This window comes from Eulemur rufifrons, chromosome 7 (genome assembly GCF_041146395.1).
Source record: "Eulemur rufifrons isolate Redbay chromosome 7, OSU_ERuf_1, whole genome shotgun sequence".
Taxonomy (NCBI): Eukaryota; Metazoa; Chordata; class Mammalia; order Primates; family Lemuridae; genus Eulemur; species Eulemur rufifrons.
Window position 1 is genome coordinate 188413123 of NC_090989.1, and position 14566 is coordinate 188427688.

General features: G+C 51.1%; 1 protein-coding gene across 15 annotated transcripts; it reads left to right on the plus strand.

The window, feature by feature from the left end:
* Nucleotides 1-195: 195 nt before the first annotated feature.
* On the plus strand, nt 196-14555 carry IL17RC (interleukin 17 receptor C). 15 transcript variants are annotated; one of them, XM_069476118.1, is made up of 19 exons: nt 196-529; nt 818-839; nt 1023-1175; nt 1409-1483; nt 1570-1679; nt 3637-3748; nt 4085-4129; nt 6911-7050; nt 7267-7326; nt 9756-9810; nt 9888-10069; nt 10164-10214; nt 11445-11490; nt 11619-11740; nt 11975-12034; nt 12464-12512; nt 13555-13650; nt 13766-13804; nt 13900-14555. In XM_069476118.1, the coding sequence occupies exons 1-19, from the start codon at nt 425-427 to the stop codon at nt 14526-14528; spliced, it is 2151 nt and encodes a 716-aa protein (XP_069332219.1). In that variant the 5' UTR covers nt 196-424; the 3' UTR covers nt 14529-14555. The 15 variants fall into 15 exon arrangements, with proteins under 15 accessions (XP_069332219.1, XP_069332214.1, XP_069332218.1 ...); XM_069476113.1 differs by having other exon boundaries at nt 10164-10313; nt 13900-14534; XM_069476117.1 differs by having other exon boundaries at nt 10164-10223; nt 13900-14534.
* The last annotated feature ends 11 nt before the right edge of the window (nt 14556-14566 follow it).

The following is a 14566-nucleotide window of genomic DNA, read 5'->3' on the forward strand; positions in this document are numbered from 1 at the left end:
CCTGGGGTGAGGAAAAGCTTCCATACTCAGCCATGACGCCTTTTTCAGGGGCCCCTCCCAGCCAGGTGTCAGCAGAGGAGGAGGAGGAGAGCCAAAGAAGGAGGAGGCTAGGCCACCACCCTAGTCCAAGGCTGCTGGATCTCAGGCCTGGTGTTGGTGGGAGGGACACAGAAGGGGCGGGAACAGCCGGCTGCCTGCTGGGAGCCAAAGCGAAAGCACTCGGGCTGGAACTAGGACAAGAGTCAGGACACCGGGAGAGGGAGTGCACAAGCTACCCAGCGCTGGGACCCCAGAGGCTGGGAAGGGATTCTGAACCCTGTCACCTGTAGACACGGGGCTGAGTGGGGACAGGGGTGGGAAGCCTGCCCCCCCTCGGGGGGGCAGGACGGGGCCTCAGGCCTCAGTGCTGCCTGGCACCTGGAAGATGCCTGTGCCCTGGTTCTTGCTGTCCTTGGCACTGGGCCGAAGCCCCGTGGTCTTCTCTCTGGAGAGGCTTGTGGAGCCTGAAGACACTGCCTACTGCTCTCTGGTGAGTCTGGGGCCCTGGGAGGATTGGGGAAGACTCAGAGTTCAGTCTTTGGCCCAGCAAAGCCCTAGTCTGGCTCCTGTCACTGCTGCCACCACCGGAACTGCCCAGGCTGGTCTGTCTGGTACTGATGGGAGAAGAGAAGAGGGGAGGGGGAAAGAGCCAGGTCTGTCTTCTTCTGGGAGGGGCTGGAATAGGGAGCCCCAGAAAGTGTTGGGCAAGGGTCTCAGGCAGAGAAAGTTGCTTAGATTTGGGCGCATAAACGCTGACTTTCCCTCCTCTCCTTCCCAGGGCCTCTCCTGCCACCTCTGGGGTGAGTATAGAGAAAAGAACTTCCCAGGGTGGCTGAAGGGAGGACAACTATCCCAGTCCCATGCTCTCCCCGCCCACCCTCAGCCCAGGAAGAGCCAAGCTCCTTGGCCCTCTGGACGTGTCAAGTGCCACCAAACTCTGAGTTCTGAACAGCTTCGGCTCCCACCTCCCTCTTCACACACAGATGGTGACATGCTTTGCCTGCCTGGAAGCATTGTGCCCGCCCCAGGCCCTGTGCTGGTGCCTACACACCTGCAGACAGAGCTGGTGCTGAGGTGCCACCAGGAGACCGACTGTAACCTCTGTGTCCGTGTGGCTGTCCACTTGGCCGTGCGTGGTGAGTGAGTCGCCCTGTGGCTGTGCGTGTGCACATGTCAGAGTGCCCAGGGTGGGCATGAGGACTGGGAATCTGGCAGGCAGTGCTCAGTGTACTGGGGGACACTTGCAGAAGGACCCCCACCAGTGTGGTCTCCCCGCGCCTGCCCTGCTTCCCAGCGCTGGAAGGAAGCCAGGCCCAAAGCCAGCCCAGCGCAGGGGCCTCACCTGAGCCTTGTTCTCGGGTTCTTCTAGGGCACTGGGAAGAGCCTGAAGATGAGGAAGAGTTTGGAGGAGCAGCTGACCGAGAGCTTGAGGAGCCCAGGAATGGTGAGAACGTGGCTGGCCCAACTGTCCCTTGCCAGGGTCTTTCCTGAGGCCCCTGGGCCTGAATGACCCCTGCCCTGTTCTCACAGCCTCTCTCCAGGCCCAAGTCGTGCTCTCCTTCCAGGCCTACCCTACCACCCGCTGCGTCCTGCTGGAGGTGCAAGTCCCTGCTGCCCTTGTGCAGCCTGGTCACTCTGTGGTATGCAAAATAATAATAATAATGGCCACCTTCTAAATATGAAATCTATAAAACGCTTTTACAAGCATTATCTCTTTACGTCCTGATTCTGATCAGAGCTGTGGACAAGTTCTTTCAGCCTTTTATGCCTCAGTTTTTCTGTCTGTAAAATTGGGATAAGAAAAGTCCTACCTCGTATGTTTGACTTAGTGAGAAATCATCATGCAATTTCCTGGAGTGATTCTACTATTTCATACTCCTACCAGCAGTGTATGGGAGTTTCACTTGCTTCTCATCTTTGCCAATACTTGGTGTTGTAATTTTAAATTTTAGCCATTCTGCTATGTATGTAGTGGTATGTCATTGTGGTTTTAATTTGTGCATCCCTGATGAAGTTGAGCACCTTTTCACATGCTTATTGGCTATTTGTGTAACTTCCTTTGTGAAATGTCTGTTAACATGGACTGAGTGTAGGACCAGATTCACACCTTACCCTGTTGACTACTTAAAAAAAAAAAAAAAAAAGAAGAAGAAAAGGATAGTCCTACCCCATATGGCTGTTGTGGGAATTAAATAAATTAATACTTGTAAGACACCTGATATGATGCCCAGCACTAACGGATCTCAATAAATTTAATTGTTTTTTTTTTTTTTTTTTGAGACAGAGTCTCACTCTGTTGCCCAGGCTAGAGTGCCATGGTGTCAGCCTAACTCACAGCAACCTCAAACTCCTGGGTTCAAGCGATCCTCCTGCCTCAGCCTCCGGGTAGCTGGGACTACAGGCATGTACCACCATGCCCGTCTAATTTTTCTATATATTATTTTTAGCTGTCCATATAATTTCTTTCTATTTTTAGTAGAGACGGGGTCTTGCTCTTGCTCAGGCTGGTCTTGAACTCCTGAGCTCAAACGATCCACCCACCTCGGCCTCCCAGAGTGCTAGGATTGCAGGCGTGAGCCACCGTGCCCGGGCTCAATAAATTTAATTTTTCCTTTCTTTTGTAATCTTCAAAACTACCCCACAAACTAGGCTTTTTTTTTTTTTTTTTTTTTTTTGAGACACAGTCTTCCTAGCTGACAGCAACCTCAAACTCCTGGGCTCAGGCGATGATCATCTTGCCTCAGCCTCTTGAGTAGCTGGGACTACAGGCGTGCACCACGACACCCAGCTAATTTTTTCTATTTTTAGTAGAGACAGGGGTCTCACTCTTGCTCAGGCTGGTCTCGAACTCCTGAATTCAAGACTCCTGAATTCAAGCAATCCTCCAGCCTTGGCCTCCCAGAGTGCTAGGATTACAGGCGTGAGCCACCACGCCTGGCCTAAACTAGGCATTATTGTTACTCTCATTTTCCAGATAGAGAAACTGAGGCTTGGAGAGGGGTGGTCTATGGGCTGTATGCACTTCTCTGGACTCTCGGACTAAGAAAAGAGTCCTGCCACACATGCCAGGGTGCATTTACTGTGGTGCAGGATGTTAGGGCTTCTCCCTGCCTCAGGAGGCCACACGTGGTTGGAAGGTCTATCTCCCACTGAGGCCAAATCACTCGAACCCTCTGACTCCCCTCCAACCTCTAATCCCAGCCAGTATCCTCTTAGCTGGCAAATTGTTGACTGGGAGAACATCTGCTTGGCCCACCTCACAACCACCACGGAGGCACTGGGTGTGAGAACCACTTCTGTGGAGGGGCATCCCACATTTGTATCGGGGTGTCTTTCCTCCTTAGCTTTGGCCAGGTGATCCAGGACAGCAGGGGTGGGGACAGGGGCTCAAACTCAACCTTACTGAGGATATTTGCTTTAGAATTGGGACCCTTGAAGGAAACTTGAATGGTAGATTTCAGGCTATACGTTATGAATAGAGTCATTGGTTGGGGATAGGGGTCGGTGAGCGAAGTGGTCCACATAGATGAACTCACAGCCCTTGCCTTGGATTCCGAGCCCTATGGCACCAGCCTTCCCCCACTGCTCTCCTCACAGGGCTCTGTAGTATTCGATTGCTTCGAGGCTGCCCTGGGGGGTGAGATGCGAATCTGGTCCTACACTCAGCCCAGGTATCAGAAGGAACTCAGCCTCACACAGCAGCTGCCTGGTAAGTGGTCACAGAGCCCCAGGGGTCCCCAGTCCTGGCCTCCCTAGTCTCTGTCCCGTCTAGCCACTCCCCTCCTGCTTGCACCCTCTTCTTGGTCCTATCCACTCTCAGGCAGGGGTCTGAGCTCACATCCTTCCCAGAGTTAGTCCCTTGGGACTTCTCTTCCTGGGTGACACAGCTTTCCAGCCCCTGGGGAAGGTGTTTTGAACATTGGATAGATGTGGGCGGTATTTGGGGGACAGGGAACCCTTCTCAGTGTCCCTTGTGGGGCAGATTGCCCCCCTTCTTTCCTTGGCCCCCAGCCCTACTGGAGGCTTTTCTGTGATCTCTCCCCAGACTGCAGGGGGCTCGAAGTCCGGAACAGCATCCAGAGCTGCCGGGGTAGGGGCTAGGGCCCGTGGGCTGGGAGGAGGGAGGGGCAGGGTCTGAAGTGTGAGGGACCCTTACAGTCTGCTTCAGATCTGGACTGCCACATCCCAGAAGCTTGAGAGCATAGTCATTCATTCATAACTCATGGACTGCAGCCGTTGCTACTCTGCGCTAGGCACTGGGGAATATAAAGATGAATCTCTGATTCCTTATAACAAATATTTATTAGTACCAGGGACATCTAGAGGCCCAAAGCACTGTCAAGATTACGGTGCCCTCCATATATCAAAATTAAAATTATACTAAACCTGAAATAAGAGCTAAGAAAGTCAAGGTTCTGATTTTTTCCCCATGCACTATTTGGATATTTCTTTTGTATTTTATTTTATTTTAGTTTTATTTTGAGACAGGGTCTCGCTTGGTTGCCTGGGCTAGAATACAGTGACATCATCATAGCTCACTGCAACTTCAAAGTCCTGGGCTCAAGCAATCCTCCTGCCTCAGCCTCCTTAGTATCTGGGACTATAGGCATGCACCACCACAGCAGGCTAATTTTTTTATTTTTTGTAGAGACAGGGTCTCACTATGTGGGTTAGGTTGGTCTCAAACTCCTGGCCTCAAGTGATCCTCCAGTCTCGGTGTCTCAAAGTGCTAGGATTATAGGCGTGAGCCACCATTGCCTGGCCTTTTATATTCTTTTTTATTGTGTATTAATATGCATATATAAAAATGTGTAAAGTGCACTAATTTTAATGTCTAGTTCAATTAGTTTTTACATATGCATATGCTTGCATAACTAGTATCCAGATTAAGATAAAAACACTATGATGTTTCTTGAGCTATTAAATTTTTTTCAACTTCACTTTCTTTTTGGTTTCTTTTCTTTTTTTTCTTTTCTTTTTTTTTTTTTTTCTTTTGAGACAGAGTCTCGCTCTGTTGCCCTGGCTAGAGTGCTGTGGCGTCAGCCTAGCTCACAGCAACCTCAAACTCCTGGGCTTAAGCAATCCTTCTGTCTCAGCCTCCCAAGTAGCTAGGAGTACAGGCATGCGCCACCATGCCTGGCTAATTTTTTCTATATATATTTTTAGCTGTCCAGATCATTTCTTTCTATTTTTAGTAGAGACAGGGTCTCGCTCTTGCTCAGCCTGGCCTTGAACTCATGATCTTGAGCGATCCACCCACCTCGGCCTTCTAGAGTGCTAGGATTACAGGCATGAGCCACCGCTCCTGGCCTTGGTTTCTTAAAATTAAACTTGGCCTGCCTCTTTGGCAATGCATTAAAGACTGCTGAGCACCAGAGCTTTGAAAACACAGGTACACACCATGCATTTCATTGCTTCATTCATTCAGTAGATACGGATTCACTTATTCAACAGATGTTTATTAAGTAATTACTCTGTGCCAGGCATGGCCCTGGACACTGGAGATAAATCAATAAACAAAGCTGACAAAAATTCCTGCCCTCATGAATCTGGGAGTTGGGGTCGGAGTCGGGGCGAGGAGGACACAGTAAACACATGGAGATGTGGAGTATACAGTAAGTTAGATGGTGATTAGAGCTTAGGAGAAAATTCCAGGAAGCGGGGTAGAAAGGTCGGGGATGGCCTCACTTCAGTGAGCAAAGACCTGAAGGAGGTGAGGGAGAAGCCAGGTGAGTATCTGAGGGAAGAGGGTTCCATGCAGAGGGCATGGCCAGTGCAAAGGGCCCGGGGCCGGGAGTGTGTTGTATGGATATAAGTAATAGTAAGGAGGCCAGTGTGTCTGCAGCAGAGTAATTAAAGACATGAGTCCTAGGAGATGAGGTTAGAGAGGTCACAGTTCTAAGCAGAGGAAAATGATTTGTTTAAAAGAGGTTACAGGATTTGTTAATGAACCCACAAGAGGAGTCTCTCTGTTGTTCGCCAGGCAGAAAGCCAATTACTGAGACAGTAAGGATTGTCAAGGAAGAAAGGAGATTTATTGCGGAGGATGCATCAACCAGGAGGTGGGAGGAAGGGACTGCCTCAAATCTGACTCCCCAACCAATGCGGTCGGGGGTTTTTCTGGAGATGAAATGAATAATGCATGAAGTGAGTGAGCATCATTACATCTTTGGGGCAGCGTGCAGGGCACGCAAGCGCAGTGAGAAGCCATGCTAGTACATACATAGCATGATCAAAAAATGGCAGATAAGTCCCTCCCAGGGCAGAGATTTTCGTAGTATAATGGGCTAGGGGTTAATATTAGTCAGGCTTTCAGCCTTGTGTGCAGGCGGGATGCGGGGAGTAGGTTGCACAGTAGGTCCTTGGGCATGATCTGTGTGGTGGGGTGTTGTTTATTTTGTCTTCTCTGGACAAATAGGTGATGTAAACCTTTGTAATTATCTCGTGGCTGCAAGGAGGTTCTGCTGTTTCTGGGGGAAAAAACTGAAAAGGAATGCATCAGTGCGAGAGAAAGTTACAAAGTTCTGGTCAGCAAATCTTACTGGCCTGGGAACTCAAAACATAAGAGAACTAGAAAAAGGTGTTTTTGCTTATGGAGCTGGTTACAGATCCTCCTGGCTACAGAGGGAGAAGCAAGGAGAAGAGCTGTCCTAAGACTACATACTGGGCCCTCCATGGGCTCAGCCATGGGCCAGCTGCTGGGGGCAGAGTCTGAATTGAGATGGGGACACAGGCTGCCTTCCAAGGACCTCCCAGTCTAAGGGGTTTAAAAGAAACTCAAACCCAGTTGGTGGGTATGGCCCAGGCTTGGGCATGCAGAAGAGGTGAAGGAAGTGTAAGCTGTCCTCTCTCTCTATGCCTCCCTCACTAGCCTTGCCCTGGCTCAACGTGTCTGCAGATGGTGAAGATGTGCGCCTGGTGCTGAAGGTCTCTGAGGAGCAGCACTTTGGCCTCTCTCTGTACTGGAATCAGGTCCAGGGCCCCCCAAAGCCCTGGTGGAACAGAAACCTGGTGAGGCCTCCCCCTCCCCGAGCCCATTCCCACTCTAGGGGGGATGCCCATGGTAAGGATGTGTGTGCATTATCAAAGAGGACCCTTGAAGAGGACGTACCCGAAGCAAGGGAACATTGGTGGGGGAACTTCTGCCCGCCTGGTTTCCTTGACTTTGGCCTCCTCCTTTTCTTCCTCCTTATCTCCTCCAACTACCTCCTTTTGCTTGTCCCACAGACTGGGCCACAGACCATTACCTTGAACCACACAGACCTGGTCCCCTGCCTCTGTATTCAGGTAGGAACAGAGTCCAGCTGGGTGCCAGTGAGAGGGGATTGGGAAGATGGTGAGAGGAGTGACCCCCCCCACACCTGGTCCTCATCTCACCATTCTCCATACTCCTTTTTTTTTTTTTTTTTTTTTTGAGACAGAGTCTCACTCTGTTGCCCGGGCTAGAGTGAGTGCCGTGGCATCAGCCTAGCTCACAGCAACCTCAAAGTCCTGGGCTCAAGCGGTCCTTCTGCCTCAGCCTCCCCAGTAGCTGGGACTATAGGCATGCGCCACCATGCCCGGCTAATTTTTTCTATATATATTTTTAGCTGTCCATATAATTTCTTTCTATTTTTAGTAGAGACGGGGTCTCGCTCTTGCTCAGGCTGGTCTCGAACTCCTAAGCTCAAACAATCTGCCTACCTCGGCCTCCCAGAGTGCTAGGATTACAGGCGTGAGCCACCCCGGCTGAACTTCATTCTTTTTAATGGCTGAATAATATTCCATACTCCTTTTTGAGGTGGAAACTGTGGCTCCCTGGGGGGCTGGCTCTCCTTTGACTCTTGCTGTCCCATGCCTTCTGCCTGTTACATGCCAGAATGCTTTTCCTGATGCTCCATCCACAGGACTCCTACTTATGCTTCATGGCCCCATTCCAATGTCACCTCCTCCTCAAAGCCTTCCCCTACTCCCCTGATTCCCTCTTTGTGCTCCCCTGGAGGGTAGAACATGTGCTGTGGACTCAGACTGGTTTGAATCCCAGCTCTTGCCATTTGCTTGCTGTGTGACCCTGGGCAAGTCACTCCACCTCTGTGAGCCTGTGTCCCATTGTAAAATGGGAATGATGATAGTGCCAGTCTCATAGTGCTGTTACAAGGAAATGTGGCACATACAGGCTTAAATATGTTGGCTCTTTCTTCTCCCTCTGATGGCACATTGGTCATCAGGTCCCATTCATTTCACCTCTGACATTAATGCCTCTCATTCTCTTTCCCCCTCCTGTCCATCTCAGTCCTGTCTGGGCCTCTATCACCTTTTCTCTAGACTGTTTCAATAACCTCCATTCTCACCTCCCTTCCCATCACTTCCCTCGCATTCTGGGCCCCATACTCTGCCCCCAGTGGAACCTTTTCCACTGTATTTTTTCCTAAGATTCCCCTTCATGGGAACTCTGTTACATCCAATGGAGCTGCTTCCCAAGATACACCCACTACCTCAAATGCCCTCACCCCTTTTCCGTACGACCAAATTCTCCCAGCTCATATGTTGCTTCTTTCCCAAAGCTTTTCCCCAACTACCAGGCCTCTCTTAACTCCGTATCCCCTTGCACTTCTTCTGTCCTTCTTTGTCCATTATCACTTCCTTTCTTATTTGGGCATTTGTCTAATTTCTTCTTGTACACAACAAATACTCATTAATATTGTGAAATGAGTGATTGATTTACTAATTTATTTACATATTTTACCCTTACTATAGACAACTGTGAGTTTATGATTTTGTTGAAAGTGAGCAAATTGTATCTAATTCAAAGGTAATAACTTTGCCAGAGTCTTGCACAGTGCCTGGAATATAGTGGGTGCTGGTTGTTGAATGAATGAATAAATCTCTACCACCTAACCCAGCAGTAGGACACAGCAGATGCTCATGAAATGTTTGCTGTCATTCAAATGTCCTCATTGCCAAGCACAGTGCCTGCCACATAGTAGGTGCTCTTAAAGGTTTGATAAATAAACTATTATCTTTAGTGCTTAACACAGGGCTAAGCACATAATAGATGCTCTTAAAAAAACCTACTGAAGGGGCCAGGTGCAGTGGCTCATGCCTGTAATCCTAGCACTTTGGGAACCCAAAGTGGGAGGATTGCTTGAGATCAGGAGTTTGAGACCAGCCTGAGCAACACAATGAGACCCCCTCTCTACAAAAATGAAATAGAAAAATTAGTCAGGTGGGAACCTGTAGTCCCAGCTACTTGGGAAGCTGAGGCAGGAGTTTGAGGTTGCAGTGAACTATGATGTACTAACACTGTACTCTAGACTGGGCAACAGAGGGAGACTCTGTCCCCCCCCCCAAAAAAAAGTCTACTGAGGAATATATGAATATGTTCTTAGCACCCAGCACATTACCAGGCACCCAGTAGGTGCTCACAAAGTGGTTGTGGAATGAATTAAAATTAATTATTGAACATTCCTTGTGCCTACCGTAGTGCTAAGAAACAGTAGTCACTCATTAAAAGCTTCTTGAATGAAGACATCGCCAGTGCTCCGCATTGTGTTTGCTGGATGAATAAATGTGTGCATCTGCAGGGCTTTGTAAAAGGCGAGAAGACTTGGAAAGTGCTTGTGAAATGTCAGCTGAGTAAATGCGTTTCCAGGGCCTAGCTGCGGGCCCTGCACATGCTCGTCATGGAGGGTTGTCTGGGTTGAACTGATCTGAGCAGAGCCCTGTTTCCTTTCCAGGTGTGGCCCCTGGAGCCCGACTCCGTCAGGACGGACATCTGCCCCTTTAGGGAAGGTGAGTCCGGCCCGGGTTGGGGGCGGTGCAGTGGGACGGGTGCTGGGCACGCGGTGACCCGCGCCCTTTCCCTGCAGACCCTCGCGCACACCGCAATCTCTGGCATGCCGCTCGGCTGCGGCTGCTGTCCCCGCGGAGCTGGCGACTGGACGCACCGTGCTCACTGCGGGCTCAGGCGGCGCTGTGCTGGCAGGCACTGGGTGGTGGCCCCTGCCAGCCGCTGGTCCCGCTGCTGCCCTGGGAGAATGTCACTGTGAACGTAAGCCAGGCGGAGGGTGGCACCCTGGGTGAGGGAAGAGTGGGAAACCCAGGGTCCCCCTTTTGTGATCCCACCCACTGCCCTCTTTCCACAGGAGGCCCGCGAATTCCCGTTGTTAAAAGGCCACCCTAACCTCTGTGTCCAGGTCAGAAAGGCACACCAGAGCTGGGCTGGGGGCAGGACCTGTGCAGACCCCCAAACAAGTCACTGTCCTCTCCACCGCCTTTATTCTTGGGCCTCTAAGGTGCAATGGTTATGGCTTCCTCTTTGGAAGTGCATGGGAGCCTGGGCAAATCTCTTCACCACTCTGAACATTAGTCTCCTTATCTGTTTACTGCAGATGATAATATAATAACTATTTCATAGAGTGGTTGTGAAGATGAAATAAGGGAAGTGCTTCATCTTAGGGATTAGTACAGACTAAATGCTCAATAAATGTCAGCTGCTTTTAGTATTGCTATCATTCTATTTCCCCACCTGTAGAATGGGTTGCTCTACTACTTCAAGGGGTGATTATACAAATATTCATTCATTCAAGATTTATTGGCCGGGCACGGTGGCTCACGCCTGTAATCCTAGCATTCTGGGAGGCCGAGGCGGGAGGATCGCTCGAGGTCAGGAGTTTGAGATCAGCCTGAGCAAGAGCAAGACCCCATCTCTACTAAAAATAGAAAGAAATGATTTGGACAGCTAAAAATATATATAGAGAGAAAAAAATTAGCCGGGCATGGTGGTGCATGCCTGTAGTCCTAGCTACTCGGGAGGCTAAGGCAGGAGGATCGCTTGAGCCCAGGAGTTTGAGGTTGCTGTGAGCTAGGCTGATGCCACGGCACTCTAGCCTGGGCAACAAAGCGAGACTCTGTCTCCAAAAAAAAAAAAAAAAAAAAGATTTATTGAGCATCTACTATGTGCTAGGCACTTGTGATAGATCTGCCAGTGAACAAAACCAATAAATATCCCCACCCTCATAGAACTTATGTTCTAATAGACATTGTAAGTAAATCATACAGTATATTAAAATTGCATACGAATACTATGGGAAGAGATGGAAAGATGGGGAGGATTGGGCTTGCAATTTTAAGTGGGGTGGTCAGATGAAAAGGGAATCTTCTCATTGAGAAGGTGGTCAGATGAGAGAACGTATAAAGTGCTTTGTAAGACATGAAAAGAGCTTTAGGGTCAGAAGCTCTTTAGCACAGATGACCTCACAAAGCCTGGGCTAAGAAAGATGAGTGACTCCCAATCACCCACCTTGAACCCAAATCTGCCTAAGGTCAGGGTCAGAGTACAGACTCCCAACCCGACAGGCCGCTGGTCTTTCTGGCCTTGGCTCATGCTCTTCCTGGTGCCCCTAACTCTGGCCCCTTCTAAGCAGGTGAACAGCTGGGAGAAGCTACAGCTGCAAGAGTGCTTGTGGGCTGGTGAGTGGAGCCTGGAGGCTGGGGCAGGGTGAACTGGCTCCTGGGGGTGAATGTCAGGGAATGGGGGGAGGGCAAGTGGCAATTCCCAGTAAGGGGTTTTGGTCAGAGTGGCCTCTCATCCCTTCCAGACTCCCTGGGGCCCCTCAAGGACGATGTGCTGCTGGTGGAGAAACGAGGCCCCCAGGACAGCAGATCACTCTGTGCTTTGGAACCCGGTGGCTGTACTTCACTGCCCAGCAGGGCCTCCACGGTGAGGGCTAGGGAACCCTCTAACACAGACCTCTCCAGCACCTTCTCACACCTGGCCTCAAATTTTCACTCCAGCCACCCTGCGTTGGTCTCTGGGGATGTGGGAGTGACTCAGAACTGGGCCCTGTTTGGTGGCCTCTCAAAAGTCTCCGAGGCCCCCTCCTCATTCTGCCCAGCTGCAGCCTGGTGGGTGTTGCCCTCGGGTAACAGCCCCCCTTATCCCTTGGCTTGGCAGAGAGCAGCTCACCTCGGAGAGCAGTTACTACTAGACCTGCAGTCAGGCCAGTGTTTGCAGGTGAGTAGGAGGTAGAAGGGCCCTGCCCTGATGCCTAACGGCAATAGTCCTAAAACTAGCACTAACCTATTGTCTATTTGTACTTATTTTGTGTTCAGCCCTGGAAAAGTTAAGAGTAGAAGAAACAGTTCCTATCCCCAAGTTCACTGCTGGCTAGATACCAGGAAACAGATAACCACACCCACAGGTCCTAAGTGTTGGGTTCTAGAGAGAGCTTCAAGGAAAGATTTCTTCCTGTGAGCCAGATTTGGCACGCTAGGCAGTACGCACAGCATAAGGAAAGGCAGAGCAGCTTGCAGGAGCCTGCTGTGTGTTGGGGGAAATACATGCAGTTGAGGCTGGGAATTTGGAGATCACCATCACCAGAACTTGGTGGGTGTTGAATGTCAAGGTGGAGGCCCTGGACTTGGTTCTATTTGTGTCTTACAGCTGTGGGATGATGACCTGGGAGCCCTATGGGCCTGCTCCATGGACAAATGTGAGTATTATAAGAACTGCACTTTCTCTCTGTACCAGGAGCTGGAATCTTGACAGGGATTACCACTGGGAACAGCACATATAATGGACTAGTCCTTCCCTGGGCTCAAATAAAGCAGAGGGTCATTCCTTCATTTATTTAAAAAGCATGAGAGCTTGCAGAGATCTCAGGATCACCAAAAAGATACAATATCTGCCCCCACTTGTAGAAGACTAGCAAGACATTAGCCAATGACTTAGATTTTGTAAGTGTGAGCTATTGAATACTCACAGTAGTGTGAGCTTACAATAGTGTGAGCTATTGAAGCACTAAAAAGTGTTCAGTGCCGTAAATGCATATCATGGGGACCTGACCTAGGCGGGGTGAGGGGTTCAGGTGAAAGATTTGAGCTGCACTCTGAAGGCTGAGCTAGGTGAAGGGGGTAGAGATGCATCTTTATAACAACAGAGGGACACTTTTTTTTAGGAACTCCAAGGTGGCCAAGTGTGGCTAGAGTCTTGGACAGGCAAGCCTCTGTCATGAGATGAAGATGCAGGAGCCATGTAGGGAATTTGTATTTTGTGTTTGGAGTAGCAGGAGCTTCCCAAAGGGTTACAGTCAAATTTATATATTTTTTAAAAGATTTCTGAGACTGCCATGTGATGAACAGATTGGAGGCAAAAAAGACAGGGCAGGGACACCAGTTTAGGAGGCTATTGCAGACATCCAAGACAGCAAGGTCAAGGGCCCAGCAACCCTAGGCTTAGGAGACAATATTAGCTGACATTTGAGCACTTACAATGCTCGGCATTGTGTTAAGAGCTCTATGTGTATTAATGTATTTAATCCCCACACCAACCCTATGAAGTAGGTGCTATTGTTATCCCAATTTTACAGAGGTGAATACTTATCCAAAAGTCACCCAAATATATGGAGCTATATTCATATATTGGCTCTGACACTACGTCCCAGTTGACTCTGAGCAAATCACTTCATTTCTCTACGTCTCTATGAAGTGGGGTGAACGCGTAAGGTTTCTAATCTTCTTCTCTGGGTCTCCCAGACATCCACAAGCGCTGGGCCCTGGTATGGCTGGCCTGCCTACTCTTTGCCGCTGTGCTTTTCCTCCTCCTCCTCCTCAAAAAGGACCACGTGAAAGGTGAGCACTTCTGGGCTCCCCCATTCCCCACAGGCAGGATGAGTGAGCCTGGGAGTTCTCCGAGGGAAGGCGGCGGCCAAGCTCACCAGCTGCCTCCGCCTCTCTCCCCTAACAGGGTGGCTGAGGCTCTTGAAGCAGGACGTCCGCTCGGGGGGTGAGTGGGAGCAAGCGCGGGGCGGGGGGCCGCCCCCAGAGGGCTGGGCCTCCGGCCACCTCACCTCTTCCCTCCCTCTCTGTTCTCTCCGGCAGCGACCACCAGGGGCCGCGCGGCTTTGCTCCTCTACTCGGCTGATGACGCGGGCTTCGAGCGCCTGGTGGGCGTCCTGGCGTCGGGGCTGCGCCAGTTGCCGCTGCGCGTGGCCGTGGACCTGTGGAGCCGTCGTGAACTGAGCGCGCAGGGGTCCTTGGCCTGGTTCCACGCGCAGCGGCTCCAGACCCTGCAGGAGGGCGGCATGGTGGTCTTGCTCTTCTCGCCCGGGGCCGTGGCGCTGTGCAGCGAGTGGCTGCAGGACCCGGCGCCAGCGCCTGGGCCGCACGGCCCGCACGACGCCTTCGCCGCCTCGCTCAGCTGCGTGCTGCCCGACTTCTTGCAGGGCCGGGCGCCGGGCCGCTACGTGGGGGCCTGCTTCGACAGACTGCTCCACCCAGACGCCGTGCCCGCCCTTTTCCGCACCGTGCCCGTCTTCTCACTGCCCTCGCAGCTGCCCGACTTCCTGGGGGCCCTGCAGGGGCCCTGCACCCGCCGCACCAGGCGGCTAGGGGAGAGGGCTGAGAAGGTGTCCCGGGCCCTTCAGCAGGCCCTGGACAGCTGCGTCCAGACCCCGAGGACCCTGGGGCCGGGACGCAGGATGGGACCTGAGGCGGGGGACCAGACTTGAATAAAGGCAGACGCTATTTTTCTATCCGTGTTGCCCAC

Bases quoted from the DNA above. Each gene is read 5' to 3' on its own strand.
- IL17RC (XM_069476112.1), top strand. From the start codon at position 425: ATGCCTGTGCCCTGGTTCTTGCTGTCCTTGGCACTGGGCCGAAGCCCC. The intron at 7,327-9,755 runs GTAGGAACAGAG...TTTCCTTTCCAG, and splicing joins TCCCCTGCCTCTGTATTCAG to GTGTGGCCCCTGGAGCCCGA. The intron at 11,741-11,974 runs GTGAGGGCTAGG...TTGGCTTGGCAG, and splicing joins TGCCCAGCAGGGCCTCCACG to AGAGCAGCTCACCTCGGAGA.